Source organism: Centroberyx gerrardi, chromosome 20 (genome assembly GCF_048128805.1).
Source record: "Centroberyx gerrardi isolate f3 chromosome 20, fCenGer3.hap1.cur.20231027, whole genome shotgun sequence".
In the NCBI taxonomy this organism is placed as follows: domain Eukaryota; kingdom Metazoa; phylum Chordata; class Actinopteri; order Beryciformes; family Berycidae; genus Centroberyx; species Centroberyx gerrardi.
In genome coordinates this window covers 18,632,301-18,657,767 of record NC_136016.1, presented here as the reverse complement: position 1 = coordinate 18,657,767, position 25,467 = coordinate 18,632,301, and the positions used below count along the sequence as shown (strand labels likewise).

General features: G+C 47.8%; 1 protein-coding gene across 3 annotated transcripts in view; it reads right to left on the bottom strand.

Annotated features, from left to right (window-relative positions):
• The window catches only part of raraa (retinoic acid receptor, alpha a), a 151,843-nt gene continuing 126,376 nt past the window's right edge, over positions 1-25,467 (bottom strand). For all 3 annotated transcript variants that reach the window (XM_078290622.1, XM_071926696.2, XM_071926695.2), the window contains 7 exons: positions 18,428-18,576; positions 10,815-10,956; positions 4,289-4,449; positions 3,912-4,088; positions 3,121-3,325; positions 2,727-2,885; positions 1-2,600 (listed from right to left, as the gene is read on the bottom strand). In XM_078290622.1, coding sequence (XP_078146748.1) covers positions 2,404-2,600; positions 2,727-2,885; positions 3,121-3,325; positions 3,912-4,088; positions 4,289-4,449; positions 10,815-10,956; positions 18,428-18,576 — 1,190 coding nt within the window. In that variant the 3' untranslated portion in view covers positions 1-2,403. The remainder of the gene's footprint in view (positions 2,601-2,726; positions 2,886-3,120; positions 3,326-3,911; positions 4,089-4,288; positions 4,450-10,814; positions 10,957-18,427; positions 18,577-25,467) is intronic.

Genomic DNA, 25,467 nt, shown 5'->3' with positions numbered 1-25,467 from the left:
CACATTCAATAATTATTAAATGTTGGTTTTATTTTTGTTTTTTTTTTTGTTGTTTTTTTGTATTTTTTTTTTTTAAAGTCGCTTGATAATCTTGACAAAATTGCAACATATTCCATACTTCTCAAACTGAGGGTGTGTCTGTTGCTATTCCAGATTAGCCGTGGAGGGAAAAGTTGTGCGCTGTTCTGGACAGGTTAAGTCCTGATTGATGAAAGCAGCTTTGACCGTACAAATAAAAAGAAGAACACATGAACGACTCAGAGAGACTCCACACTGGCATCCTATGTCATAACACTTTGCTGGTCGGGGTCAGGGTCGGTGTCTCTCTGCAAAAAAGTCCTGGTCTGCCAGGCCCAACAAAAGTGAGTGATCGAAGAATTCAGGGGCTCAGTAGCAGGGGTGTGTGTGTGTGTCTGTGTGTGTGTGTGTGCATCTGTGACAGGAGGGTTAGGGGGTGCAGCACAGAACATTTACAAAGAACAAGCCAAGCACACAAAATGATTCCTTCCTGAGACATTGGTGTGTGTACAGTAATGATGGTCTAGATGAGATGTGTGTTAGCGGTGAAGGCGTTTGGCGTGAAGTGAATCACAGGTGTGAGGTTGCTCTGGATCCGGCCAAAGGTCACATATTCATTTCTACCACAGGTTGCCGGGGGGGGGGGAAAGACTCGTGAGGGCTTCGCTGACAAACATCACATTAGGGAACTTCACTTCTCTGACCATTGACAGATTAGAGGGATCACTAGAATCTACAGTCTTTTCCCATCCGCTAAAGAAAATCGATCCATTCAGAGACTACTGAGAATCATTTGTGTTTTTAATACAGTGTGTACGTACACCATTCTTCACATTTTACCTCTCTTTGAGGCCGAGCTGCTGTAGCTCGCCTGGGCCTGGCTGGCTGCAAGCGGCGTCTAGCTCGCCGCTCTCAGAAACACCATCTCTTTCTGCTACATGGCCAAAAAAAGCTATGCCCCGATTGGAGTGCTACTTTGTTATCTATGTAAAAACATGTTTTAAAAGTGAAGGGGGGGGGGGGAAGAATGAAATTGTTTGTGACAGCCACATTCTGAACAGCCAGTGATTGGTTAAGGGTCTGTCCAGTATCTAGTAGGACACAAAACATAGAAGAATTTCCTTCAGTAAAATGTGCTCAAAATGTCTTTTCTTGAATCACAAACCTATAAACAAAAACACATAAAAGGTATTCTTTAAAAAAAAAAAAAAAAAAACAGGTGAAGCCTAAACTCTTCATAGTTTTAAAGAAATGAATACAGCTTATATACACGAACTCAAAGGCTACTTAAAATACACCTTAATAACGAATCTTCATTAATTTGATTTCTTGAAAGGACCTGTGACCATATCATACAACCAAGTTCATACAATCATTTTTTTCCATTCTCTTTGAAGCAAAAAATAAAAGAAAAAAAAGGAAAACAAACCCAACCTGGAATAGTAGGTGATATTCATTGCGACTCGTTTTCTGTGCACATTTGTGTATTTGAGTGTGTGTAAGCATTTGTAGATTGGAGAGTAATTTCAACGTCTTTTGCTCTTTGTTAATTAGAATAACGTCCGAATGTGATAAAACAACTGAAACGTCTCTCTCAATACTCTTGATGGGTATGAAAAGATTCAAACAGTGAAGAAGTACAACAGTTAATCTCAGAAAACTTGTCCTCTTTTTCAACCTGCCATTCCGTTATGGACAAGTCAACCACAATAGTTCCTTAACTTTTCTATATATATTTATATATCTTTTGTACGAAATCTGTTTTTTGAAGTTGGAAAAGGAGAAAAGACCCAGAGTCTTTGAGGAGAGGGGTCTTCTGACAAGTCCCAAGCTCGCGGTCCGCCTCAGAGTACAACAACAACAACAAAAAAAAAAGTGTCTGGTGTTCGTTAAGTCTGTCTGTACGTATAGTCCTTGTCCGTTCGTTTGTCCCCGGGTGTCACCGGCCCCCCCACCCACCCTCGGTGCCAGTCGAAACTGGTCTCCACTGCTGCGCTGACTGGGCCCCGTCCAGTTTTGCTTCCATCAGTCTTTCGGGGAAAGGTGGAGTGAGGAGGAGGAGGGGGGGAAAGGGAAGAGAAAGAGTGGAGGGGGACGGAGGAGGAGATATCAGCAGTGTTTACGGTACGGTCTCTCAGAGGCATCCCGCTGCCCCGGCCCGCCCCCGGCCCGACCTCCCCTCACCTCAGGACGGCGTCCCAGAGTGAGGCGGGGCAGAGCAGGAGGTGGGAGGCGGGGGTGTGTGTGTCGTAGGAGGGGAGGAGGTCGGCTCCGCCAGTCTCCTGTGTTTCAGTCAGGGTCGAGGCCCCCTCCCCCCCTCCTCCTCAAAGCCTCGAGGGAGGAGACAAAGAGCGACGTGGGAGAAAAAAAAAACAAGGTGGGCCGCTACGGCGATTGTGTGGCTGGACTGCTTTGGGCAGAGCTGGGGGACAGGCTGGGGCTGCAGCTGCCTGGGGGGGCGCCGCTGGACCGGCCGCCCGCCGCCCCGCTCTCCAGGCCCTCCGAGTTCTCCAGCATCTCCTGGATGAGGGGCGGCATGGAGCCGGGGATCTCCATCTTCAGGGTGATGACACGCTCGGCTCCTGTGGAGAGAGACGGGACCATGTTAGCTACTGGAACTGTCACAGAACACACAGCGTTTGCTAGTTCTTTAAGTACAGAATACAAGTTCATATATAGCAGATACATGTCCGGCGTGGACAACTGACCTTTGGCGCTGATGCTTCTCAGGTCGGTGATCTTCATCAGCATCTTGGGGAACATGTGCGGTTTGTGGGGCCTCCTCTTCCTCACGTAGATTTTCAGGGCTTCCAGAAGGGGCTCCTGCAGAATGTCCACCTTGTCTGCCTGTTCCAAGTCCTGACGGTCTGGAGGATAAACACACAGAGCACAGAGCAGAGGGTCAGTACTGTTATTTAGCCACTAGGTGGTGCTCAGTGAAAGAGCATGACACGGCCACCATCTTCCTGTTTCTCATGTGTCCATGTACAAAAGGGTGAGACTCTGACCTGTCTGAGTTTCCGGATTATAAGGGAGCAAAGCTTTTATCAAATGTAAAAACAGTTTTGGGTATGTTCAAACTCTCTTAGGGTCGCGCCATACCTCCACACAGCAGGCAGATGGCGCTGAGCAGCCCTGTCTCTGCGTCGTCCATCTCCAGGGGGAGGAGCTGGTTGGCGAAGGCGAACACCAGGTCGGTGAGGGGCCCGAAGCCGGCGTTGTGCATCTGGGTTCGGTTTAGCGTCAGGCCATCTGAGAAAGTCATGGTGTCTTGCTCAGGCGTGTAGCGCGTACAGATCCGCAGTATCTGGAGACGGGGGAGAGAGAGAGAGAGAACTGGTTGATGAGTGTTTCACAGGGCCATTAGTTTTAAATGAAAAGCCATCATGAGCTACTCCCATCAGATACTCCTTTTCTGCATTCCAGCTGTTTTGGACACATAATCCACTCATTTATAAAGGCGAGATTACTGCTTTGCTACATTTTTGTGTTATGGATCACATCCCTGCTTTAAAGTAGGATAGTCTGACATTGAGGCTCATGGAGAACGCACTTGAGACTGGAGACACTATGCTTATCATCCAAACCATGTGCCACTGTGGCCCAACAGTACGCAGGTTTTCATTCCATCCAATCACTACAGCAGGTGATTTCAGTCATTGGTTCCCCCCCTCTTTGCTTGAAGCAAATCAATGAAATCAGCTGATGTAGCGACTGGGTTAGAATGAAAACATGCATATGGATGAGAACTATCGATCCATGCCATAGTGAAACGCGCATTTAGCCATGATAATAACTAATAGCTCCTACAGAAAAAAAAAAGCCTAGAGTCATTCCGGATAAGAATGAATCATTTCTGAATCTGTGAGTGAGTCTTGGGTCATCGTTCTCACCAGGATGTCCAGACAGGCAGCTTTGAGCAGGGTGATCTGGTCAGCGATGGTAAGCGTAGTGAAGCCGGGCAGCTGCTTGGCAAACTCCACTGTCTTGATGATGCACTTGGTGGAGAGCTCGCTGAACTTGTCCCACAGGTCCACGTCCAAGGACACGCGCCGTTCTGAGCTGTTACTCTGTAGAGGGAAAACAGAAGAGGAAAAAACTGAGATACTTCCAGATACCTTTAATTAGAACTGCAGTAATCCCTGTGATATACATGTAAAGCATTTAGGACACAGACTCAAAGATGCACAAGCACACGCATTATCTTCTTCAAACACACACGCGTGCACACACACACACACACACAGTCTGTCAGTGGTGTGCTGCTGACCGTAGTGTATTTGCCCAGCTGGCAGAGGGAGGGGAAGGTCTCCTGGTGCGCCTTGCGGACCCTGTCGATCATCTGCTCCGTGTCGGGACTCAGCACGTAGCTCTCTGTGCACTCCTGCTTCTTCTCGTCCTTCTTCTTCTTGTTCCGGTCGTTCCTCACCGCTGAAGGGAGCGAAACAGAGGGAGAGAGGGGATGAGTACGGATGGCGGCCATTTTGAAGTGGTGTATCGGTAAGAAAATCTCTTGAGCATTTGGTTGTACATCTAAATTCTTATTCATTGACCTTTAAATACGCAGCTACATTTTGTATTCCACCTACACTGTCTAACCCTAACATAAAATCAATAAATCTAAATAAATCAGTGTCATAAAACCTACAATACAAATACAGGTTGGCCAACTGGTGCTTGAAAACAGTAAAATCTCAAAAACTGGAACATTTGTGATACATCAAAAAAATTGACAATATCCCATGTATGTCAATGTGTTGACGGATGATATTGATTGACGGATGGAGCGCAGTGAAGGAAAATATTGTAAATCCAGCCCATCGAAAAAGTTGAAACTAGTTGAACTTTTGACGGAGCGCAGGTTAACGCCATGTGCTAACGGACTTCATCAGCCAATGAAATTTGTGCAGATTGCTTCAAAGGGTTTGGAGACTCGCCCACAACATAGTTGGTTTCAAACGTGAATTTGACAGATGCCGAAATGTCCCGTGTGAACGCCGCCCAACGCCACAACAAGGTGAAGTGAAATCAAGACGAAAGGCAAAGTCACCAGCAGGAAAGGACGCTCTGTCTCAAGCAGGAGAAGTAAACGATAGCAGGGGGGTAATACAGTATCAAAGCAGAGGAGAGAGAGGGAGGGAGGGAGGGAGGGAGGGAGGGAGGGAGGAGGCGGCTGGCAGCTCAGTGGCTGAAGAGCAGCAGAAAACCACAGCATCGCGCCTCTCGTCCGACGTTGAAAGATAAATGTTGTGAGACGGCTCCATCGAAGAGGGGGTATGGTAATGGAGAGGGGGAGAAAAAAAAAAAACCTTGAAATAATCCAATGTCGTTTCCCTCTGGGCGATCTGGCTGAGAATGGTGTGCTCACCCCAAATGACAAAAAACACTAGGCAGGGTGTTTAGCATTGGAATCCCATTACAGGCTCTATCCATTCCTCCCACCCCAACCCCATCCACTCTGGGGTGCGGTGTAGCTATGACTGGGGAGTGTGTGTGTGTGTGTGTGTTGGGAGTGGGGTTGGGTTGGGTGAGACGGGGGTGCCAGGTGATAAATAGTGGTGGGGGATGGAGCTATCCATAAGGCTGACAAATTGCCACAGCTTTCATTAGGGGTCCCGGCTAATCTAATAACATAATATGACAAATATCCTGCCTCTAATGGTTTTAAAAGGGCTCGGCTGCTGAGCCCATGCCGGAAAAGACCCTCCAGCTTTCTCTCTCTCTCTCTCTCTCTCACATGCACCCGCCATTTCTCTCCCTCCCTTAGTCTCTCCCACATTCTCTCTTTCTTTCTCTCTCCTCCTCTCACACATTCTCTCTTTCTCTCCCCTCCTCTCAGTTTGTTTCGTTCTCACGATGCACGCCAGCTCTACGACCACTCCTCCGTTTTTATTCTCCCTCTTCCCGAGATTGTATTCTTTCCGTTGGTGATCATCCCTCTTTCCTAAGCTCTTCCCTATCTGCTCTCTCCATCTCTACTTCGCCTCTAGGTACAAGAGTTTCCCTTAGCCACTGACCTCAGATCAGATTTCCCTTGTCTTAATCCTAACCTTGACCATTAAGGGGAGGAGAGCTCAGGCTGATGGGAGATCAGTGTCTGTGACAGAGGGGCCTGGCCCGGGGCCAGGGAGGGATGCACTGCTCAGTGCTGCGGCTCATTCATCAGCCCACAGACAGGCCTCCCTGCCTGGGAGAACATGAAGGGAGGGGGGGGGGGTGTCTGGAAGTCTGATACTGCACTATACTACTGCTAAGCACTGCTCACCACAACAAGAAAGGAAGAAGACACTGCCGAGCAAATGGATACAGGATGATAATGCAGTATTTGCCAGTGTTGTTTTATTGGTGCTAACATGGTAGCTGTTACAATGAACTAAAGCATGAAAGTGTATTATCAAACATCACTTAGTATTATACAGTATGTTTCAAAAGTAGGTATACAGTTTTTAATAATAATGAAAAATGATGAAAAATTTACAAAACAACAAATTCACAAAAGAATTCAACATTCAATTGCCCGTAAATAAAAGGTGTAGCTGGAAACAGGCACAAATATTTAATAATACAGTGAGTATTAATAATGTATACAAAAATGCATACCTACTTTTGAAACACCCGGTGTGACGGGACAATTCTGTAAATCGTATCGGGGGCTTCTCCCAAGGTGAAACCGAGCAAAACAACAAAAGGCTCAGTATAGAGCTTTCCACTGCCATCTACTTCAGTGGAGCGGCAGTGCTGACGTTACAGCGAGGGAACGCCGGCTTGCGCAATCCAGGTGAAGCTCCAGCTGGAGGAAAATCTGAGCCGGTGAGTATATATATTTGGGCCACCCCCTGGTTGTGGCACTGATAGGGAATCTGTGTCCTGTCTGCTGTGAGGGGAGAGGGGGGGGTGTAGCGGTAGGGGGAGGGGGGGGGGGCAACGCAGACGATGTCCAATTAATTCCCAAATAAAAGTGGGGCATCCCTAGCGCCCAGACATTACCCGCGCTGACAAATTGGCAGCACAATCATAAGCCGCACAACACAATTTAATGAAGTCATTAAAGAACTATTAGGCACGACTGGCGATCTGTCATGGCGAATTGCCACATGCAATAACTGGGGGGGAAAAAACTGTGGCGGGGGAGCGCGGATGAAAGAAATACTGCTTTCCTTTTTTTTTTTTTTTATTGTGTTAGTTTCTGTGTGTGTGTGTGTGTGTGTTTGTGAGAGTGCGTGTGTCGGTTGTGTGTGCGTTTAAGCCGAGCAATGCGTCTTTCCGAGCGCATTATGTGAATATGAATGTTAATGGGGGATCTCGCATCCTGGATTGTTTGCGGTTGTGTGTTCATCGCGCAAATATGATTTACAAGGGCTTGCGAACAGCGTGTACAGAATACTCTGACGGCACACACAGCCATCACTCAATCATTTGTTCTGGATTTCATTACGGTGCGCCTGTGTGCCCGCAACACACAGTTAATACACAATTTCTGTTAGTGCCTGCGTGTGTGTGTGCGCGTATCTGTGCGTGTTTGTGTGTGTGTGTCTGTGTACAAGACAGAGAGAGGTGGGCAGACAGGGATAATTCGTGGGAGGAAAATTAAAGCGCTGGCAGCTCGTCCATCACACAGATTAAATTCAATGGAAAGATAAAAATGTCAATGTTCCCCCTGCTCCCGCCGCTCGCCTCGCAGTGGCACCGCCGACAGTGATGAAACTTTCTCCCTCTCTCTGTCCTCCAGCCTCTCTCATCCCTCTTTCTCTCCCTCCCCCCCCCCCCCCCTCCGCTTTCTCTCAACTCTAGATTTTCATTCTCGCTCGCGATATTCTTCCCTCTCCAGCCTTCGTCTCCCCCTCCTATTCCTGCCTTTCTGGCCGATGTTATCCTGTCTCTCTCGCGCTATCCTTCATCATCCTTTGCTTCATCTTATTCTACTTTTATTACTTTTTTTTCTATCGCTGAATAACACCTTCCAGGAGGAACGTGTAGGGGGATAGTGTGCTGCACAAAAAAAAAAAAAAAAGGGGGGGGGGGGATGGTGGCTGGTGAAACCTTACCCCCCCTTACACACACATTCAAAGATTCAACCAGCCAGACACATGAAACTCAACTGGAGACAGTGGGAATGGAGTTACAAAATTACACAATGTAGCTTCATACATGCACAGCCTCTGCTTTTCGTCTTTTCCATTTACTTGAGAATCTGCAGCCAAAGCCAAGCCAATTACAAAATCCAACTGTGCCTAAATGAGCTAATGCTTCCCTATCAGTTACAATGTGTTTCACAGTATAGCGATCCATCTCCTTCTCATTGCTGTCTGATAAGCACATCGATATTTACAGTATGTCGTCCTTTATTTGGGCCATCAGCCTTGGTCTTGTTTAACCAAACCCTGTCAGGCTGATAGTGAACTGGCATGATGCTTGCAGGCTTTTCCCTAGTAACCCTTCCACTTGCTCCCTCTAGCTCCCACCCCCACCACCCCTCACACACACACACACACACACACACCCCTCTCTGACGTTGTCTTGCTTGGCACTGCCACCTGGCACCGGGCCTGGCGCTGTCGTCGGGAGCTGTCTGCCGGCAGACGCAAGGTCACCCAGACGTCCCCCAGCGCTAGCAGGGGGTCCACCTTCTGTGTGTGTGTGTGTGTGTGTGTGTGTGGTGTCCTTAGTGGAACTGTCTGTGTGCATTTTTTTTTTGTTTAAGCGTGTGCTTATTTATACACATTTTGCATTTGTCTGCTTGTATATGCACATTTGTGTGTGTGCATGAATTAATGCACATGCATGCATTTATATGTATGTGTGTCTTTGTGTGTGTGTGTGTGTGGGAGAGAGAGAGAGTGAGAGTGTGTGAGAGGGAGAGAGCGACTCCCTGCTGGCCCCAGATGGCCAGCCTCTCCTTCCTCACCAGCCGAGACCAGTTTCAGTAGCCAAAGTCATCGCTGAGGACACAATCTGCACACTCCGCTCAAAATGACCACAATCAGAAAAAGCCATTCTTATCAATAATGCACAACCAGCTACGCAAAGGTGGATCAAAATCAACCCCATATTGAAATTTCCACTCTCAATTCCATTCAAGTGCACCAAATTAGAATTGACTTCTCTTATGCAGTGCCACTTCTTCACCACTAGATGTCTCTCCCACTCCAGTCTATTTTCCCTACTGTACTGTGTATGTTGTGTGTGTGTGTATGTGTGTGTGTGTAAAAGAGCTGGCTGCTGTGATCCTTCTAACCATGATTAATGGCCCCATTCAAAGGTAAGGAGCTCAGAGGATAACTTCTTTTACTGTAGGCCACAGTGCGGTGGCATGGGGAGCGCTCCCTGCACTCACTGTACCAGAAAGATGAGGTAAATAGCACGAGGAAGACAGGAGGCGGAGGGGGACGGAGCCGTGGAGGCTGCATGCATGTGTGTTTAAAGAGGAGGAGAGGTGCTACACTGCAGAAAGTCTCCATCTTAACAAGTCATTTAGTCTGTTACTGAGTCCTAAAATCAGAGTGAAAAAATCTGCCAGTGTGGTGAGATAATTTCACTTGTTTCCAGTGCAAATCAACTTCATTCAAGAATTTTGTGGAATCAAGTGTAATTTCCCTGATAGTAGTGCAGTGATCTGCCTTTTTCTGACTTGTTTCAAGATGCTGACACTCATTTCTGGAAAATCCCTGAAACATGTGAAGCTGCATTGGACACAAGTGGAGTTATCTCACCTCACTGGCAGAATTTTTCCTCTTGGCTTGAGAGAAATAAGAATTGAAGGCTGAATATGAGACTAAATGACTCGTTAAGATGGATGTTTTTTTTGCAGTGTATGCTTTCTGTCTGCACTCGCCGTTTAATTGTATGCGCTCTGTTACGGAGTATTTATATAAATATGTGTGTGTATGTGCTCAAGTGTCTGCGTCAGTGTGTAAAATGATAGCGTGAGTGTGTATCAGAGACAGCGTGTCATGTGATCGCGCTGAAGTAAGGCCCCGCTGGCCTTTGAGTCCTCTGCGGTCACACCTCCGCCAATTAGTTTATCAAGTCTGACTGTTTGTGTGTGTGTGTGTATGTGTGTGTGTGTTGGTTCACACAGCCCCCGGGGTGCAGTGATGGGAGCAGACGCCTGCTCTTTCACTCTCGGCAGGTGAGAACATATTCATCACGGAGGCCTGCCAAGCTTGGCGACACCCTGACTGTTACTGCCAGTCTGCATCATGGCTGCCCTCTGTCTCGCTTTTACAGTTTCAATTCTCCCTCTCCCTCTCCCTCTCCCTCTCCCTCTCACACACACACTTATGAATATGTCGGTGTTAATATGTGCATATCGTCACTCTGGGGTGACAAAAACAAAAATCTCCGAAATGTCGACTTTTCAGGAACAAGGGAAAAAATGCTTGAATTTAGCTTGACGACAACGCATTTAATCACATTATCCGATCGGTTTTGAGGTTTTGAGGTTTTCCCAACAGCAACAGCGATGTGTGTATCGAGGAGAGTAGCTGCTAGATGGTGTTATTGAATTCAGGAGCCCGTCCATTCACACTTGTTACGAATCACGATCAAAGCTGACTTGTGAGTCGATCAATAATGAGCGTTTATACAATGTTGATAGGGCGGCGATCGTCAACAAATACGCCGTGGCTTAAGACTCCCGGCAGTTGTAACAATCAGCCGGTCCTTTGGGATTAAAAGAACTATGATGAGATCTGGGCTTGGGCCGATAAGCCTCCTCCCTCAGTGGGCTGTGGGAGCAGAGCATTCTGGGTAATATGTTTTTTTTGTTTGTTCGTGTTTTTTTGGGGTATACTCACACTCCTTGGACATCCCCACTTCCAGGCACTTCTGCAGCCGGCAGTACTGGCAGCGGTTGCGGGTGACCTTGTTGATGATGCAGTTCTTCTCCCGGTGGCAAGTGTAGACCATGTTCTTCTGGATGCTTCTCCGAAAGAAGCCCTGCGTACACAGAGGGATGGAGAGATGAGCGATAAGAGAAACAGAGAGGGGCGACGGGGGGCAAAAGAAGCGGGGAAGAAAAGGAGTCGCAGTATCACGGACACGGACAGACACGCGTGCAACTGCCTCCCGGCAAAATGATTACACTTAATTCCCTATCGGTGCTGCCGTATGTTCTTTAATTGCTTTTAGCGGCGTCCTTGTTGATGTTGTTATTTGTTATGCTGTTTGCTGTCTCCTTGTGTGTCCTTCCGGCTAATGCCTGTCCTACTTTACTCTCTCTTTCTTTTTTATTATGTTTTCTGTTGCCTTCTGAGAACTGCCAGCCTTCTTGTCTCTTTTGTATTTTAGTCCCCTTTCAATAAGTATTTAGTAGAGGTGAAACAAAAAAGAAAAAAGGACAGCAAGCAGTCAGCGAGTATAAAAAAAACGATATAGACCCCGTACAGAATGGCCATATGCTGCCACAGTTAAGGGCAATGAGGTACCAAATACTAAGCCCTTAAAGGGTTTAGTCCATGGCATAATCTGCAGAGGGAGAAAATCACTGCGCTGTCACCATCTCATGAGGTCACCCACCTGCTTGGCGACACCCTATCCATCAGCACACATCACTCACTGTGCTTTTAGGGATGTTATGAGTCCAGAGGCTTTTGGGGAAGATTCAAAAGGCACAGGGTTACTGGGTCTAACATAACCGTGGCCTAGTTTATGCAGCCAGAAAAAAAAGCAATTCTAGATCCAGGCCAAGCACAAATTATTAGAGAGAGAGAGAGAGAACGGGAGAGAGAGAGAGAGAGAGAGAGAGAGAGAGAGAGAGAGAGAGAGGCTGTCTATTGGCTTTAAGTGTTCTGTAAGAACAAAAAAGGAATCCCTCCGTCTCTCCCTCCGTCCCTCCCCGCCTTTCCCTTTTCAATCTAACTGGATCAGAGGAAATCAGAGAGTAAATTAAACGATAGAGTAGAGGCGGGGGAGGCGGAGGACAAATGAAAACGGGCTCATCTTCGGTCGCTGGGGCTGGAACGGGAGACCTTTAGGGAGACAAGACTATATTTTGATTACACAAAAAAAAAAAAAAAAGGAGGAAGATGGAAACAGACCAAAATATTCCTCCCAGATAGAAACAACACGATTCCCATGCACTAGATCAGTAGTTCCCAGCAGTCCTTGAGGGAGTTCCAGGGAAGGGGGGGTTGGGGGTCTTCCAGCAAAATGAGAAACGGTATAATTTCACTATAATTTCATTTGAAGATAAGGCAGTGAAATAATGTAAGAATAGCTGTTCTGATCAGAGGTTTCACTCTTCCCACTGGTATCTCCCCAGCTGCAGTATAAACAGCTGTCTAGTTGTGTACCAAATCATATCCAACATCAAAAATCTTCAGATGGCGCTCCCTCACACAAATCTTATCAAATGGAGGTCTGTGGCCTAATGCGTGTCTATAAATGGATATACTGTGTTTTGGACTCAAGCCCTTCAAATGCTTCCCATGCGTTAGCTTATATAGAGCTTACACTGGTGTACCGGCTCAAAATCCTAGCATCACAGCTTGTATTCTCCAAGCTGCCATGCAAGACCAAAAGAATGAAATTAATTTTCATCTCTGTAGCCTTAAAACACCCGTTGTGTGCCAAAAAGGTCAAAAAAGAAGAGGTTAATGCCAATAAACCGGGCTGAGTTCTCAGTAAGCAGGGCTTGGGACAGCCTATGCAAATCAGTTCAATGGTAATATTTGTGTGCTGCGGGGGAAGATGGGTTATGTTTGGGTGGGTGGGGTCAGAGGGGACGTGGGTGTGTGTGTGTGTGTGTGTGTGGGGGGGTGCTGCCGGGGAGCCCCGTACCATGCCGAGGGGATTAGCTTTGCTAGCCGACAGATGGCCAGCGGACCTAAGTCTGCAATTTGTCCTTCCCAGATCGCCAGCCTCTTCTCCCATCTGACAGCACAGTGTGGAAGTGATCACATTTTGAGAAAAAAAAATAAATAAATAAAAAAAGGGGGGTAGGTACGCCATGGGCAAGTGATGTGATTGACAGTAATTTCAGGCTTCCAGTGAACTACAAAGAGGAGGTAATTACAGTATGTGTCATGCAAATGTGTTTGTGCAAGGGACAGGAGCATTATGGCGATGAAACGTAATCACCACTTCTGACTGGCGGGGAAAGAGACGGTGTTTCAGTCCTCATCAGGTCAACTTGCCTAAACCCTCTCCTGAATTCAGCAAGGCACCACACATCCGCTTTGTAACCTGCCGTCACATTTACAAACACTGTTTTACCGCGGTCACGATGGGACGACTGCGCGCGTGTGTATGCTTTCACCGGGAATCAAAGACTCGCTTTTTCCCCCCTCGCCTTTTTCCGCCTATAAAAAGGATTTGATCCACCAGCAGATAGCTCCAAACCCCTGGCAAAGGAGCTTAAAGTGCCATCCCCGATAGATTAGTGAGGTGCCATCATGAGCACAAAACAAAGCAGAAAGGTCACGGTAGTAAGTCAATTGTAGCTGCCGCTGATGCCTGATGAGCATGTGTACTTTGTGTGTGTGTGTGTGTGTGTGTGTGTGTATGTGCGTGTGTATGGATGCATGTTGTCCCCTTTGATCCGTTGGTGCCCCGACCCTGACCCCGGGGTCACCAGGGGATTGACCCGCTCCCTCCTGACACCATGGGGCTCAGGTGGCCTGTCGCGCCACATTCTGATTGGCCGTTGCCGCCGGCTCGCGGGCCGGTCAATTGTTCCTCTCCCCCCTCCCCCCCCCTTTCCTTCTATTAGGAGTCATTGCTTCCTACGGCCCTTAAGCCTCTTTTTGTATCAGCGCTTAATCCGCCCGGCGACAAGAGCCCTCAGCGGGCCTGTCAGCCACCCTGCAGTGTTCAGAGGAGAGGAGAGCGGCGAGAAGAGAGCGAGGGAGGGAGGGGAGGAGGGGTGGAAAAGAGGAGCGGAGGGTGACAGCGAAGGGTGACAGCACGTATATGTGTGGTGAGCGGTTGAATTCACAGCTGTCTACCTGGTGTGCGGCATGATGAGCCACGCGTGTTTATGAGAGCGTGCGTATGTTCCTCTTTGCGTGTGTGTGTGAGGAAATGCTTGATTAAGAGGCGGCAGGAGGGGGTCCGGGGTTGGCGAGTTCACAGGGAAGCACAGGAATCCTCTCATACGTGACTTTCACACTGTGCCCAGATTAAGACTGCGTTCCCAGCCTCCTACCGTGTCCGCGTGCGTGTTTGCGTGCGTGTATGTGTGTATATGTGTGTGTGTGTGTGGGCACAAGTGGAACAGTCCCTGCCTCTCCCCCCGCTAAGCAGCCCACACATTAGTAAAGACGGATGCTCGGTAAGAAGGCCATTCGAGAAACACGGCACACCGGGGACGGTCGTGCGAGAGGGGAGGCGTTGGGGGGTGGGGGGGTGGGTGCGGGGGGGTTGGAGGTGCGTTCGCTTCCCTCACACTGCAGAGGGGGAGACCGCCCGCTGCGCGCTGCCATGCCTCCAAGACAAAAACATAAACATGAAGGGGGGTGGCCATGCAAATTTAATGCATAAGTGTTAATAACTGCAAGGGAAAAAGTGGAGCGCTACCGAGTACGTGCGGGCTGCACGGCTCCAACAACAAACGAACGAGCTGTCTCCGAGTAGCGGAGCTCAACATCCCCCTCCTGTTTCCTCTGTTCGCCGCAGCCCCCGGGAAAGGCCTTTGTAGTTTGGCGTGCCGCAGCAATGCCAACGCTGCTAACCCTCGTCTTACCCCGGTCTCAGATGAGACTGCCGTATACATTCACATGCCTGTAGTGTTGAATAATTGAGCGCGCTATGCCAAGTCATCTCCTCTGAAGTCAGAGATATGGGGAAGACACCCTGAGTTTTTTTAAATCAGCACTGCGGCTGTTGAGTGGGCGGGCGGGCGGGCGGGCGGCCGAGGGGGCAGCGGCCAGCGGCGGGAGGTCAACATTTGCAAGTGAAATACGGAAAGCCTGATACTTGAACGTGTGCATATACCATACAAACAAAAGCATGCCTATAAACACACTGACGCAGATACACCAGCGCTCCTGAGTGCCACCATTTTTCTTATAGAGAAAAAAAAAACCTAAAGCAACGTTTTGTGCTTTCTAAAGATATTAAAGAATGCATAAAATGTCCTGGGTGAAATGCGCTTCATTTTGCAGCAATTCAAACAAAGCCGATATGCATGTGACCTGCATGTAATAATGTAAAGCGGGAAACTGTTAGGTAAATAATTATCTATCTCATCTATCTCCGGTTAAAGATAATCTATCTCGGCCTTGACTTAAGCTTGGAAAAAGATTTAAAAAGCATCATAGTCAGCAATGGAGATACGGAGAGGCTGCTTTCGGATTTATGGAGAACCCATGCTGCATTCAAGCGCTGTCGGAAATATTGTAATCACTGGTCGAGCGAACATGAACGACCCAACAGAGGTAACTCTGACTGGGAAAATGGGAATTTTCTATGACACCTCAGTTGCTGTGATTTAATGTTTAGAGGGCCGAGAGCGCGGAAGCAGTGTCAACAACTGATCATAAAACAGATGTATTATATTATTGTTTGGCATTCTATGTAAATAATTAGTACTGAACAAATATACAATGACTTTTGGCTGATAAATTAAGACATCAGCTACATCCCTGATGTGCAGCACAAAGTGTCTCTGTGCTGCTTGATTTCTAAAATAAATCAACAGCCACCAAAATACAACTTCTGTTATGGGTCCGTTTTGTTTATTCTGTGTTGTCAGACAGGACAGCGCTTTGATCACTAATGTAAAACAACCGATTACTCAAGTTTACAGTCGGCCCATTGTCTGCCTCCCTTCCTTATTAATCACACTATTGCAGAGTTTTTGCCTCCCGTTAGTTAGTGTCAGTCGGTCCCGTTGTGTGTGAAAGTTTTCCAGGTCTGACATAAGGCAGACAGATTCTACTTCCTGCTTCTCTGTGATACACATTTTGGTTAAAAACAAATGAGATAGTTTTCAACACTTCAGCACTGACTAATGGCAAACTAAAGTCCGGTATAAAGAGGACAGAGCTGCCTGGTATAGCTTACTTTATTATCTCTTGTGCCACATTATCTCCACTTATCTAATCAATAAAGCATAGTGACACATTTAACGTTAATTTCAAAGGGCAACATTTATCAATAGGCAACATATGCATTTCTGTTTATGAAGCAGTCTCCAGACCAGAATATCTGCTGGTGCCACCAACTAAAAATATTGGCACCAGCAACTAAAATGTCAGGAAAAACTTGCACACAGCCAAGTCAGCAAGTATAAGTTAAGTAGAAAACCTCCGCCCTCCTAATCCTCATCATATCTACTACATCAGCGATTAATTAATTCTTAATCCAACAGTTTGAATGCCAGTGTGCCACAATGCAGGCAGCATACGATCTCTTACTGCTGCACAACCCACTGCCTGTACTTCAGACGGCGTGAGGTTTTTCATTTAGCTGACAAACACACTAAACACTCACCCAAACCACAGAACACAGGGCCATGCTTCTACGCTGCTCTAACACACACACACACACACACACACACACACAAAACACACCCCTTCTCACCAGGAGCTATGATCTAGCCTTATTATTCAGCTTATTACCCTATTTAATCAGGGCCTATTAGACGATGGGGAGCAATGTTAAATGGACACAATAAAAGCCGTTTAGGACGTGCAATTGGCGGCTCGCTGTGCGGCGGTTTGGACGCCCCTATAAAAAGGCATAGGGGTCAGCCTTTATTTACTTTGTTAACTTTTTATAAGCCGAGTTCAGGGAGCAGGTTAAGTTTCATGGAGCACTCTCAGAGGGTTTGTGTTGAAGGGTTATATGTGCCTGTGTGTGTGTGTGTGTGTGTGTGTGTGTGTGTGTGTGTGTGCCAGACTCCTCGCTTTCCTGTCCGCTCCTCCCTTCATGCATTCTTTACTTCTTTTCTCTCCCTCCCCCACCTCGTGCCTTGGTGCGCCGACTGTCTTTCTCGCGGTGTCAATGAGTTCAGCCGTGGCCCCTGTACCCCCTCCGCCTGATCTCCTGCCCCTCCAGCCTTCCCCACGTCTCTCTCTCTCTCTCTCTCTCTCTCTCTCCGGCTCCGCATCGCTCCCACAGCACAGTCTGCTCCCCCGTTCCCACTATCTCGCTCTCCGCTGCCCTCCCTCGCAGCCTCTCCTCCCTTCTCCGCATCGTTTTGTCTACATTTCTACACCCCCTCCCCCTTCCTTCTCCTTTCATATTTTTCACCGCTACTGCTTCCTGCCTTCCTCAGAATGGCTTTTTCTTACTGCTCTCCCTCTTGCTTCACACACACACACACACACACACACACACACACAGGTCAGGTGTAGTATTGGCTGGGCAGGGCCATGTGAGGCAGAGGGCCTAGCAGCCACCTGTCACCGCCACCACCACCTTCCTCTCCCTGTGCATATCGCTGTTGTCGTGTGAAAACCTCGTACCTCCAGTTTTGGTGATTTTCATGTTTTAACTTCCAACTGAAGGATTACATTCACCTCTATGGGATGAAAAAAGTCTACGACCCCTGGGCTTTTTTATACTCTTTTAAAATCCCTCAAATAAACTCAAAAAATACATGGTGGTTAAGCTAAAAACAAGGCTGTTCCTAAAAAAAAAAGTTGACATATTGGAGATACGAGGTTTTTGCCCAACAGCAGTGCTACGTTACAGTCCATAGATTCCTCCTCCTCCACCTTTCTCTGCTCCTCTATCCTCCCCTCAGCAGGGCTTACACAACTCTGGCCCCGTGCCTTGGGAAAAGCAAGATAAGAGGTCTGCGCACTCACACACACACACACACACACACACACACGCGCGAGAACACATATGTGCGCGCACACAGCAACAGCGGACATTACTATCGACTGATAGCAGAGCAGATGGAGGTTATGAGTGTATATGCTGCCTCTTCAGCACCTGTGTAACATGGCTGTATTGATAACAGACGATGTGGACACGTCGGCAAGGCTGATACTAGACCATGTAAGGCGGCAACACACCTCAAAAAAAAATAAAAATAAAAAATAAAAAATAAAAAACTGCAAAAACCTGCGGGTATGACAGAGCTCCACATGTATGTGATAAGAGGCAGGGCCATACGGCGTGTTATGAAACCACCGACTTTGCAATGTCTGCAGATATAGGTTCCAAGGTTGATTGCAGTTTGAAATGTTGCAAGAAGCCAATGCAACTTACCCCGAGGCTTCAGAAGAGCAGGTCATATTGATCTGGCAGCTCCATAGAGCAACCAATAGCGTCGGTGAATGATTTGAATGTATTCCCAAGATGATATAAATGCTCTAAATTCACATGCCTTATCAATTTCATCATCTAGGCTTATGTTGTTGTTTTTTCCCCCGGTGCAAATCAAATGAAGGGTTAGGAGACCGACGAACGGACTGCTGGACTGACAGATCCGGAGGAAGGCCGGGAGTCTCACCTTGCAGCCCTCGCAGGCGCTGACACCGTAGTGGTACCCTGAGGACTTGTCCTGGCACACGAAGCAGGGCTTGTAGACGCGGGGCGGCGGGGGCGGGGAGGGCGGGCTTGGCACTATCTCCTCCGAGCTGGTACTCTGGGTCTCTATCGCTGCGGAGAGGAGATAGCAAGAGAGGGGGGGTTAGTGAACACTATCAGACAGAGCATTGATAGACACGCGGCGTTAATCAATATCAGAGGGATAAACACACAGTCGCGCACGCACACACACACACACACACACACACGTTGCACAATCCAGTCCAGACAGATGCAACGCAGACAGCATCCAATACAAATCACCAGAAGGAGGACTCGCTCGCTCTCTAACAACACGTTTACATAAAGCCGTAAGTACAAGGACGACTTCTTGATCAGGCACTTTCAGATCCGCCACAGGCACAAGACCCCTCTCTGCGCTTTCAAATGAAGAAACGATTTCACACACGCGCACACACACACACACATATCACACAAAACTGCAAATCAAAGCGCCTCAGAGCCAGCCGCTGCAAAGTATTCTTATTTGCTGCTAGCCTTAGGGTGGGGGTGGGGGTGGGAGTGGGGGGGGGGCTCTATGTATAAATGGAGGGGAGGAAGATCAAAGATAACGATGTCCTGAATGGCTACAGAGAGGAACTGCCTGGCTAGCGGGGAAGTAACTTCATAGACAGGTACTCTGCTTTGACACAGGGAGGAGAAGCGTGCTTTTGTTATTGTGCTGTCCTTAAAGCATGAATGCATAAAAATATTAAAGGATAAATCAGATATTGTATCATGTCTAGTTTGACTGAGAGCAACAACAACGGCAGCAAACAGATTAATGCAGAAAAATGCGATAATGTTCCTATAGGCACTAAGATGATTACCCATCCAAGATTTGACCTGCAGGCACAACAACATATGGGCATGTACTGTATTTAATGTGTGTGTACAAGGTAAACAAAGCGGCTTCAGACTGTGGGGAAAGTAACCTGCTGTTGCCAATATGCAATATGGACTGGACTTTGTCCTCAATATCCTGTGTGTGTGTTGCCAGACACCACTCTTTAAAATCAAATAGAAACAGACGCACACACACACACATACATTTACAGCCACACACAGACACCCTGTGGCCTACAGCTGGGCAAATAACTGTATGCTTGTATGATGCATGTTTGCAAACTGTGTATGGATACATAACTTGACTATTACTATTAAGTACGCATGTGTGTGTGTACTAAATGTAATTTGCAATGTCTGTGCATAACAGCACAGTCTGAGGCCTGTGTGCATTTATACATGCATGAATATGTATATGAAATGCTTATATACATGCGTGTGTGATCTACATCCATCTGTTTTAGGAAGTGCTTACAAGTAGATGACACGCGTGCATCTTTGCCCCCCCCCCCCCCCCCACCCCGACCATTATCATCAGCTCAACAGAGGAGGGATTGGTGACGTCGACTAGCAGCTCGGAAGCCGCCCGGAGGCTCGCGGCTTGGCGCTCGTGTGTAAATAAGCCATCTATATTTAACACAGTGGGCTGGCGGGTTCAGCAGGCCTGTACTACAGCTGAGAACACACTCCACGTGACGACGCCGCAGACAGCCGCTCCGCTCGCTCTGGATGGCAACACACACACACACACACACACACACGATTCATTGTGATCGTGCCACACATTGGGGAACATAAAGCAAGGGCGCATTCTCTCTCCCTCACACATACACATACACTTTCCTCTCCTTTTATAGTGTCTGTACGCGGGTCTCAGCTTGCCAATCTCCGTGCGCATGTGGCAGATGGTGCAGAGGAAGATTACATTCAGAACAACCAAAATAAACCAACCTGATGCACAGATATGTTCGCAAGGCTTCCTGGGAAAAAAAAAACAAATGCTAAAGCAACAAACCCAACCACCATGCACCAAAATCCAGCCGCCGCAGAATCCTGCCGGTTGCAGCCGGCTATCTCTGCTATCAGAAAAACACACAGTGTATGAAAGTGGGTTTCGGGTGACAGGGAGTGTTCTAGCGCACAGGGACAGTTAAGCTAAACAGCAATAAAGCTCACATTGCAAAGCCTAACAGTGACACCCAATCGGGCCCAGCATATTAAGACACTTCATCTCTGGGGTCAGGATGTCTTAGTCAGGACTGGAATGGTAACTGGGGGGGTGAGGGACATCTTGTGGGCTGCGGTGTGTCAGCTAGAAAGCCACTTATACTCTGCAGGAGATTCTGTGGCTACTTTCACCCGGGGGTGGCCTTGCTCGTTTGGGTTGGGACTTGCATTAGCCTCGTTAGCTGCACAGGTTTAATGCCACAACTCCCATGTGTGGCCCTATTCAGTGCACAGCAATCACACACACACACACACACACACACACACACACCGTGGGAAGCTAACCACACAACCGGTGCATGGTGTATGACCTTTTAAAGGTCTTGGCTGCAGAAGTTTTTTTTTTTATCTCTAAGGGGGTCTTGTCTGTGTGTAAACACTACCCAGGTCCTGGAAGCACTTCAAAGACGGAGATGGGCCTGGCCTTTCCACAGAGCTTTATAGAGGAAATTAAAGGTGATCTAGCAACTATTCCCACAGGAATATGTGTGTGTGTGAGAGAGAGAGAGGGGGAGGGGTGAAAGAGGGAGACAGAGATTGAGAGACAATTGGTTTAATGTGTTTTGTAGCAAAAAACTAAGGGAGAGAGAGATGGGCATTCTGTATGTCACCTACATGAGTTAGGAGTGAGGCACAGTTTTGATGTTTACTTCAGGAAGTTTCTTTGCTTAAAGCTTGTAAGGGATTTGGTGAGAGACACAATGAGAACAGATTTAGGCTATTTGCTAAAGAGGAAGAAAGAATGCGGAGAGACAGGGAGATGAGGGAGGAGAGAGACGGAGGGAGGGAAAGAAGGGAGGAAGGAAAAAAACAACACAAAAAGATACGGGAGAGACGGAGAGGGAAATGATGTATTAGAGTAACACACAAAGACAGATTAAGTGATGGAACGATGCACACGTGATGAGAGGAAACACAGCTGCATTATTTTACCCACGTTTCTCCCCCTTGGTTTTAGATCCATCTACAGTAAACACACACTTGTCAGGATTTTACTAAAAGCCTAAGCCAAAAGATACAAATGTGAGCATTTATAAAATTCCTACGCTTCGTCTAAAGTAACCAGCCTCAGGGACAGAGGCAATAAATAGTGTGAAATTAGTGAAACTATTAGTTTCAGAGGAGAGGGGAGGAAAGGAGAGATACAGTTTTTGCCTATTGCTCCAAGCTCTGAGAGCCTCTTATCAGGTCTTGGATGAGCGGACAGGTCACATGCTCCGAAACAAGAATTGCACCATTTCCCAAAAAGGCCAGTTACGAGCCGCTGGGCTGCTGCGGACAGTAGGGCAGCTAAGGAGATAAAAAGGGAGGGTGAGGAAGAGGAGAGGAGAGGGGGAGACCTTTGCTTTGCATTGCCGTTTTATTGTTTTCATCATCGGCCATCTTTGCCCATGCCACTGGGCCTGGCAGTCACCACGCTCATGTCAAACAAATTAAACTTAAATAGAGCGCTCCTTACATAACGCGGCATATTTTCTCATTAGCAAAAACCCATTCACAGTTTTCTGTCCTCTTCTCCCTCTCTTGATGTGGAGCGATTGCAGCCCTGCATTATTACCGTGACCACAGAGCTATTCATCCCCATTAAAGCTGCCTTCATTAGAAACGCATAGAAACATAATGTGCCCCCCACCCACGCACACAAACATCAAAATTGCATCTGTGCCTACATGTACATAGGCGGAGGACTTTCCTACGGCCACCAAGAAAACCTCATGCACACACACACACACTCACACACACAGAATGCACAGTCCTAATGAGAGCACCCATGGAAATCTGGGACACGAGGACAAGAGTCTGTGAGGGGGCTGGCGACTGTAATTAAACACAATGGCTGGCTTCTGGAGCCTCGTCAAGCCGAGGCATGGAGGGAAACAATGGCAGGCCTGTGGACGGAGAGACAGAGAGAGACAGAGAGGCAGAGAGGCTCGGCTGAGGGTACAGCGCTAGTTAGCACTTCACCAGCCTTCATCCAGGCATTATTCAACACCAGCCTTCATCCAAGCCCTGATCAACACCAGCCGTCATACAAGCCAGCCTATTGTGTGAGCCGCGGCCTCGTACGCACAAACAGTGGAACAACTGACTCACACTAGCCTGGAGAGCTTCCCTCAATATCTTTGCTACATGTTAACGCTGGAAGTTTGTGTGGCTGGCAGGGTTTCCAGGCCAGAGCAGCACCAAAGCCTGCAAAGTCACCACAGTAACTAATACTTGAGCCACAGCTAGAATATCAGCCCTATAGCCAAGAATAGGGCTAGCATGAATAGACAATAACAGCTAGCTTTGCTAGGAGGACAAGGGACGGGAAGCCACAACCCTGAAAATACGGTTTTAATGGAAAACAGCAAGGCTTTACTGATAAGGATTCTATTGTACTTTGGTGAGAAGGTGAAACACAAACCACAGCAACCGTCCGGTCTTTATCACTATTGTTAACCTGACCCAAGGCTGAATTCAGGTCTGCAGCCTAGCATGTTGGCAGGGCAGCCCGAGTACAGCGGGAGTAAACAGCAGGAGCCGTCAGGTGCCACCTGTGAAGGCACCCAACACCGCGCTGCTGTGAAACAGCAGAAGCCCATTTAAAGGAGAGCCAAGCTGGAACAAGTATCTGGTAATGAAAAACCCACAGAGCTACAAATTACACTTTGCAAACTTTTGCTAACTAGCATTCAGATTCAGGATTTATTGGTAAGTACACATTATTAACTTGGTCATAAGAAACTGTCGGCCATTTTGAATTAACAACTTAGTTACCTCATGAAACCAATTCTAAATGACCAAGATGGCACAGCACCTAGATTTAATTCCCTTAGATCTCTGCTTTGATGTTCACATTCCCACTCAAGTATTATAAACAGTGTGTGTGTGTGTGTGTGTGTTGCCCCCAAACATCTTAATAGTTTAATGTAGCGCAGTGTGCTCGAACTCTGAGCCAAAGCACCGGTGATTTAATTAAGCTCAAGTGTGAGTGGTTTGTAATGCCGCTCTTCAGATTCACTTTGCATACATCAAGAGCCACAAGTGCACTTAGAGAGAAACTGCGCCATCACAGGCACCTCGTCCATAAGCAATTACCGCATGGAGTAGACTCAAATGGGCAAATATGCGCGAGACGGAAATGGGATCTATTCTGATGATAAACCAGCCTGTGCACTAATACTGACATTAGTCAAAAGCTAGCCTGGCGAGCATCAGCACTTCAAAGGCATCAAGACCAAAAGACCACAGGCCAACAGACAGACACACACACACACACACACACACACAAGCCCACCGGCTATAATCTAGCTTGGAGAGTCTGGGCTGTCTCCCGTGCTGCTGAGCTGTTCTTGAGGTTCAGCTCTAGGTTAGTCCTCTGAGATTTGATTACCTTCATCCCCACTGGTTACTGGGCCCAGCTGTGAAGCATATTAATGAGATTTCACCGTCATTAGGGGGAAGCTAACTACATTAGCAGGCTGGCTGGCTGGCTGGCTGGCTGGCTGGCCAGTGGTCAGGGAGCTGGGAAAATGAAGGCAGAGGGGATGGAGAGGGGAGGGAGACACTGACAGGGTCTTCCACTTTGTCCAGTCCTACTCAATCACAGACCATTGTGTTCCCCTGGCTTCTATTAGGTTAGATGGACACACACACACACACACGCCTGACATATGTAACATACAGGGAGGAACGTAGAGAGACAGACACACACACACACACTCTCTCTCTCTCTCTCTCTCTGAGGCCCATTTGTCTTTCCATTCAGTGAGTGTGCGGGAGAAGAGACACCAGGCCGGGCCAGACAGACCACCATGCCATAGGCTGCCAGATTAAGGCCTGCTTTGAAGTCAGCCTAAAATAATGAACTGGGATGGCCAAGGGAACGACTCCAGGGACGGAGACCGCCTTGCAAAACCTTGAGAGTTGTAGTCCAATGTGTCGTGCAAGTCCATAAAACCGACTGGCAGCGACTTCAGGCCTTTTATGTGCGGTGAAGCAGACCAACAAGTGAGCAGAGACTTGATAGAAGGGCCTTCGTCAGGCAAGGTGTTTGAGCTTTGCAAAATACTCAGCCTTTATTTCTGGTTTCCGTGTCAGGAATGTAGGTAAGCAGAGGGGGAAAGACACACACACACACACACACACACACACACACACACACACACACACGGGGGAATGCTTTGTCAGCACTCTCCAATTACTGAGGGGGGAAGCTGGACTATTTCCTTGCTTACAGGGAAATCCTGCCATTCACTAACAAAGCGTCATAACAGCTCTCCACTGAAAATGGATGAGGCTCTGTTTGCTGCCTTTGCATTGATCAGCGGCAGCAAAGCCGCATGCACGCTATCCGAATACGAGCTGAGGCAAGGTTGGGGGTTGGGGCTCTAGCGTGCACGCACACACTCTCTCTCTCTCACACACACACACACACACACGCACACACAAAAACAGACACACAGACTGACAGCTGTAAAGAGAATGACAGTGGGGAGTGTTTGTGTTCAAACATAGACAGAGTGCGAACAGTTATTGGATGGGAGAGGGGGAGGAATCTGGCGGTGCAGACGGGCATAAGTGGAAACACACACACACGCACACACGCGCGCACACACACACACACACACACACACAGGAAGGAGAGCCAGTGGAGGTTAACATGGGGCAGGAGAGCAGACAGCGAGCCTCACGCCTCCCATATTCACTGTAATTAAATCCAGCCTTTCCACCCCCTCCTCCTCCTCCTCCTCCTACTGCTGCTGCTACCTTCCTCCTCCTCCTCCTTTCTACCTGTCCCCATTACCGAGGCTGCCATTCTCCTCCTCATCTTCCTCCGTATAACTTCCATCCTATGCAAAGCTCTTTCCTCCCTCCCTTCCTCAATTTCCTCTACTCTCTCTCATG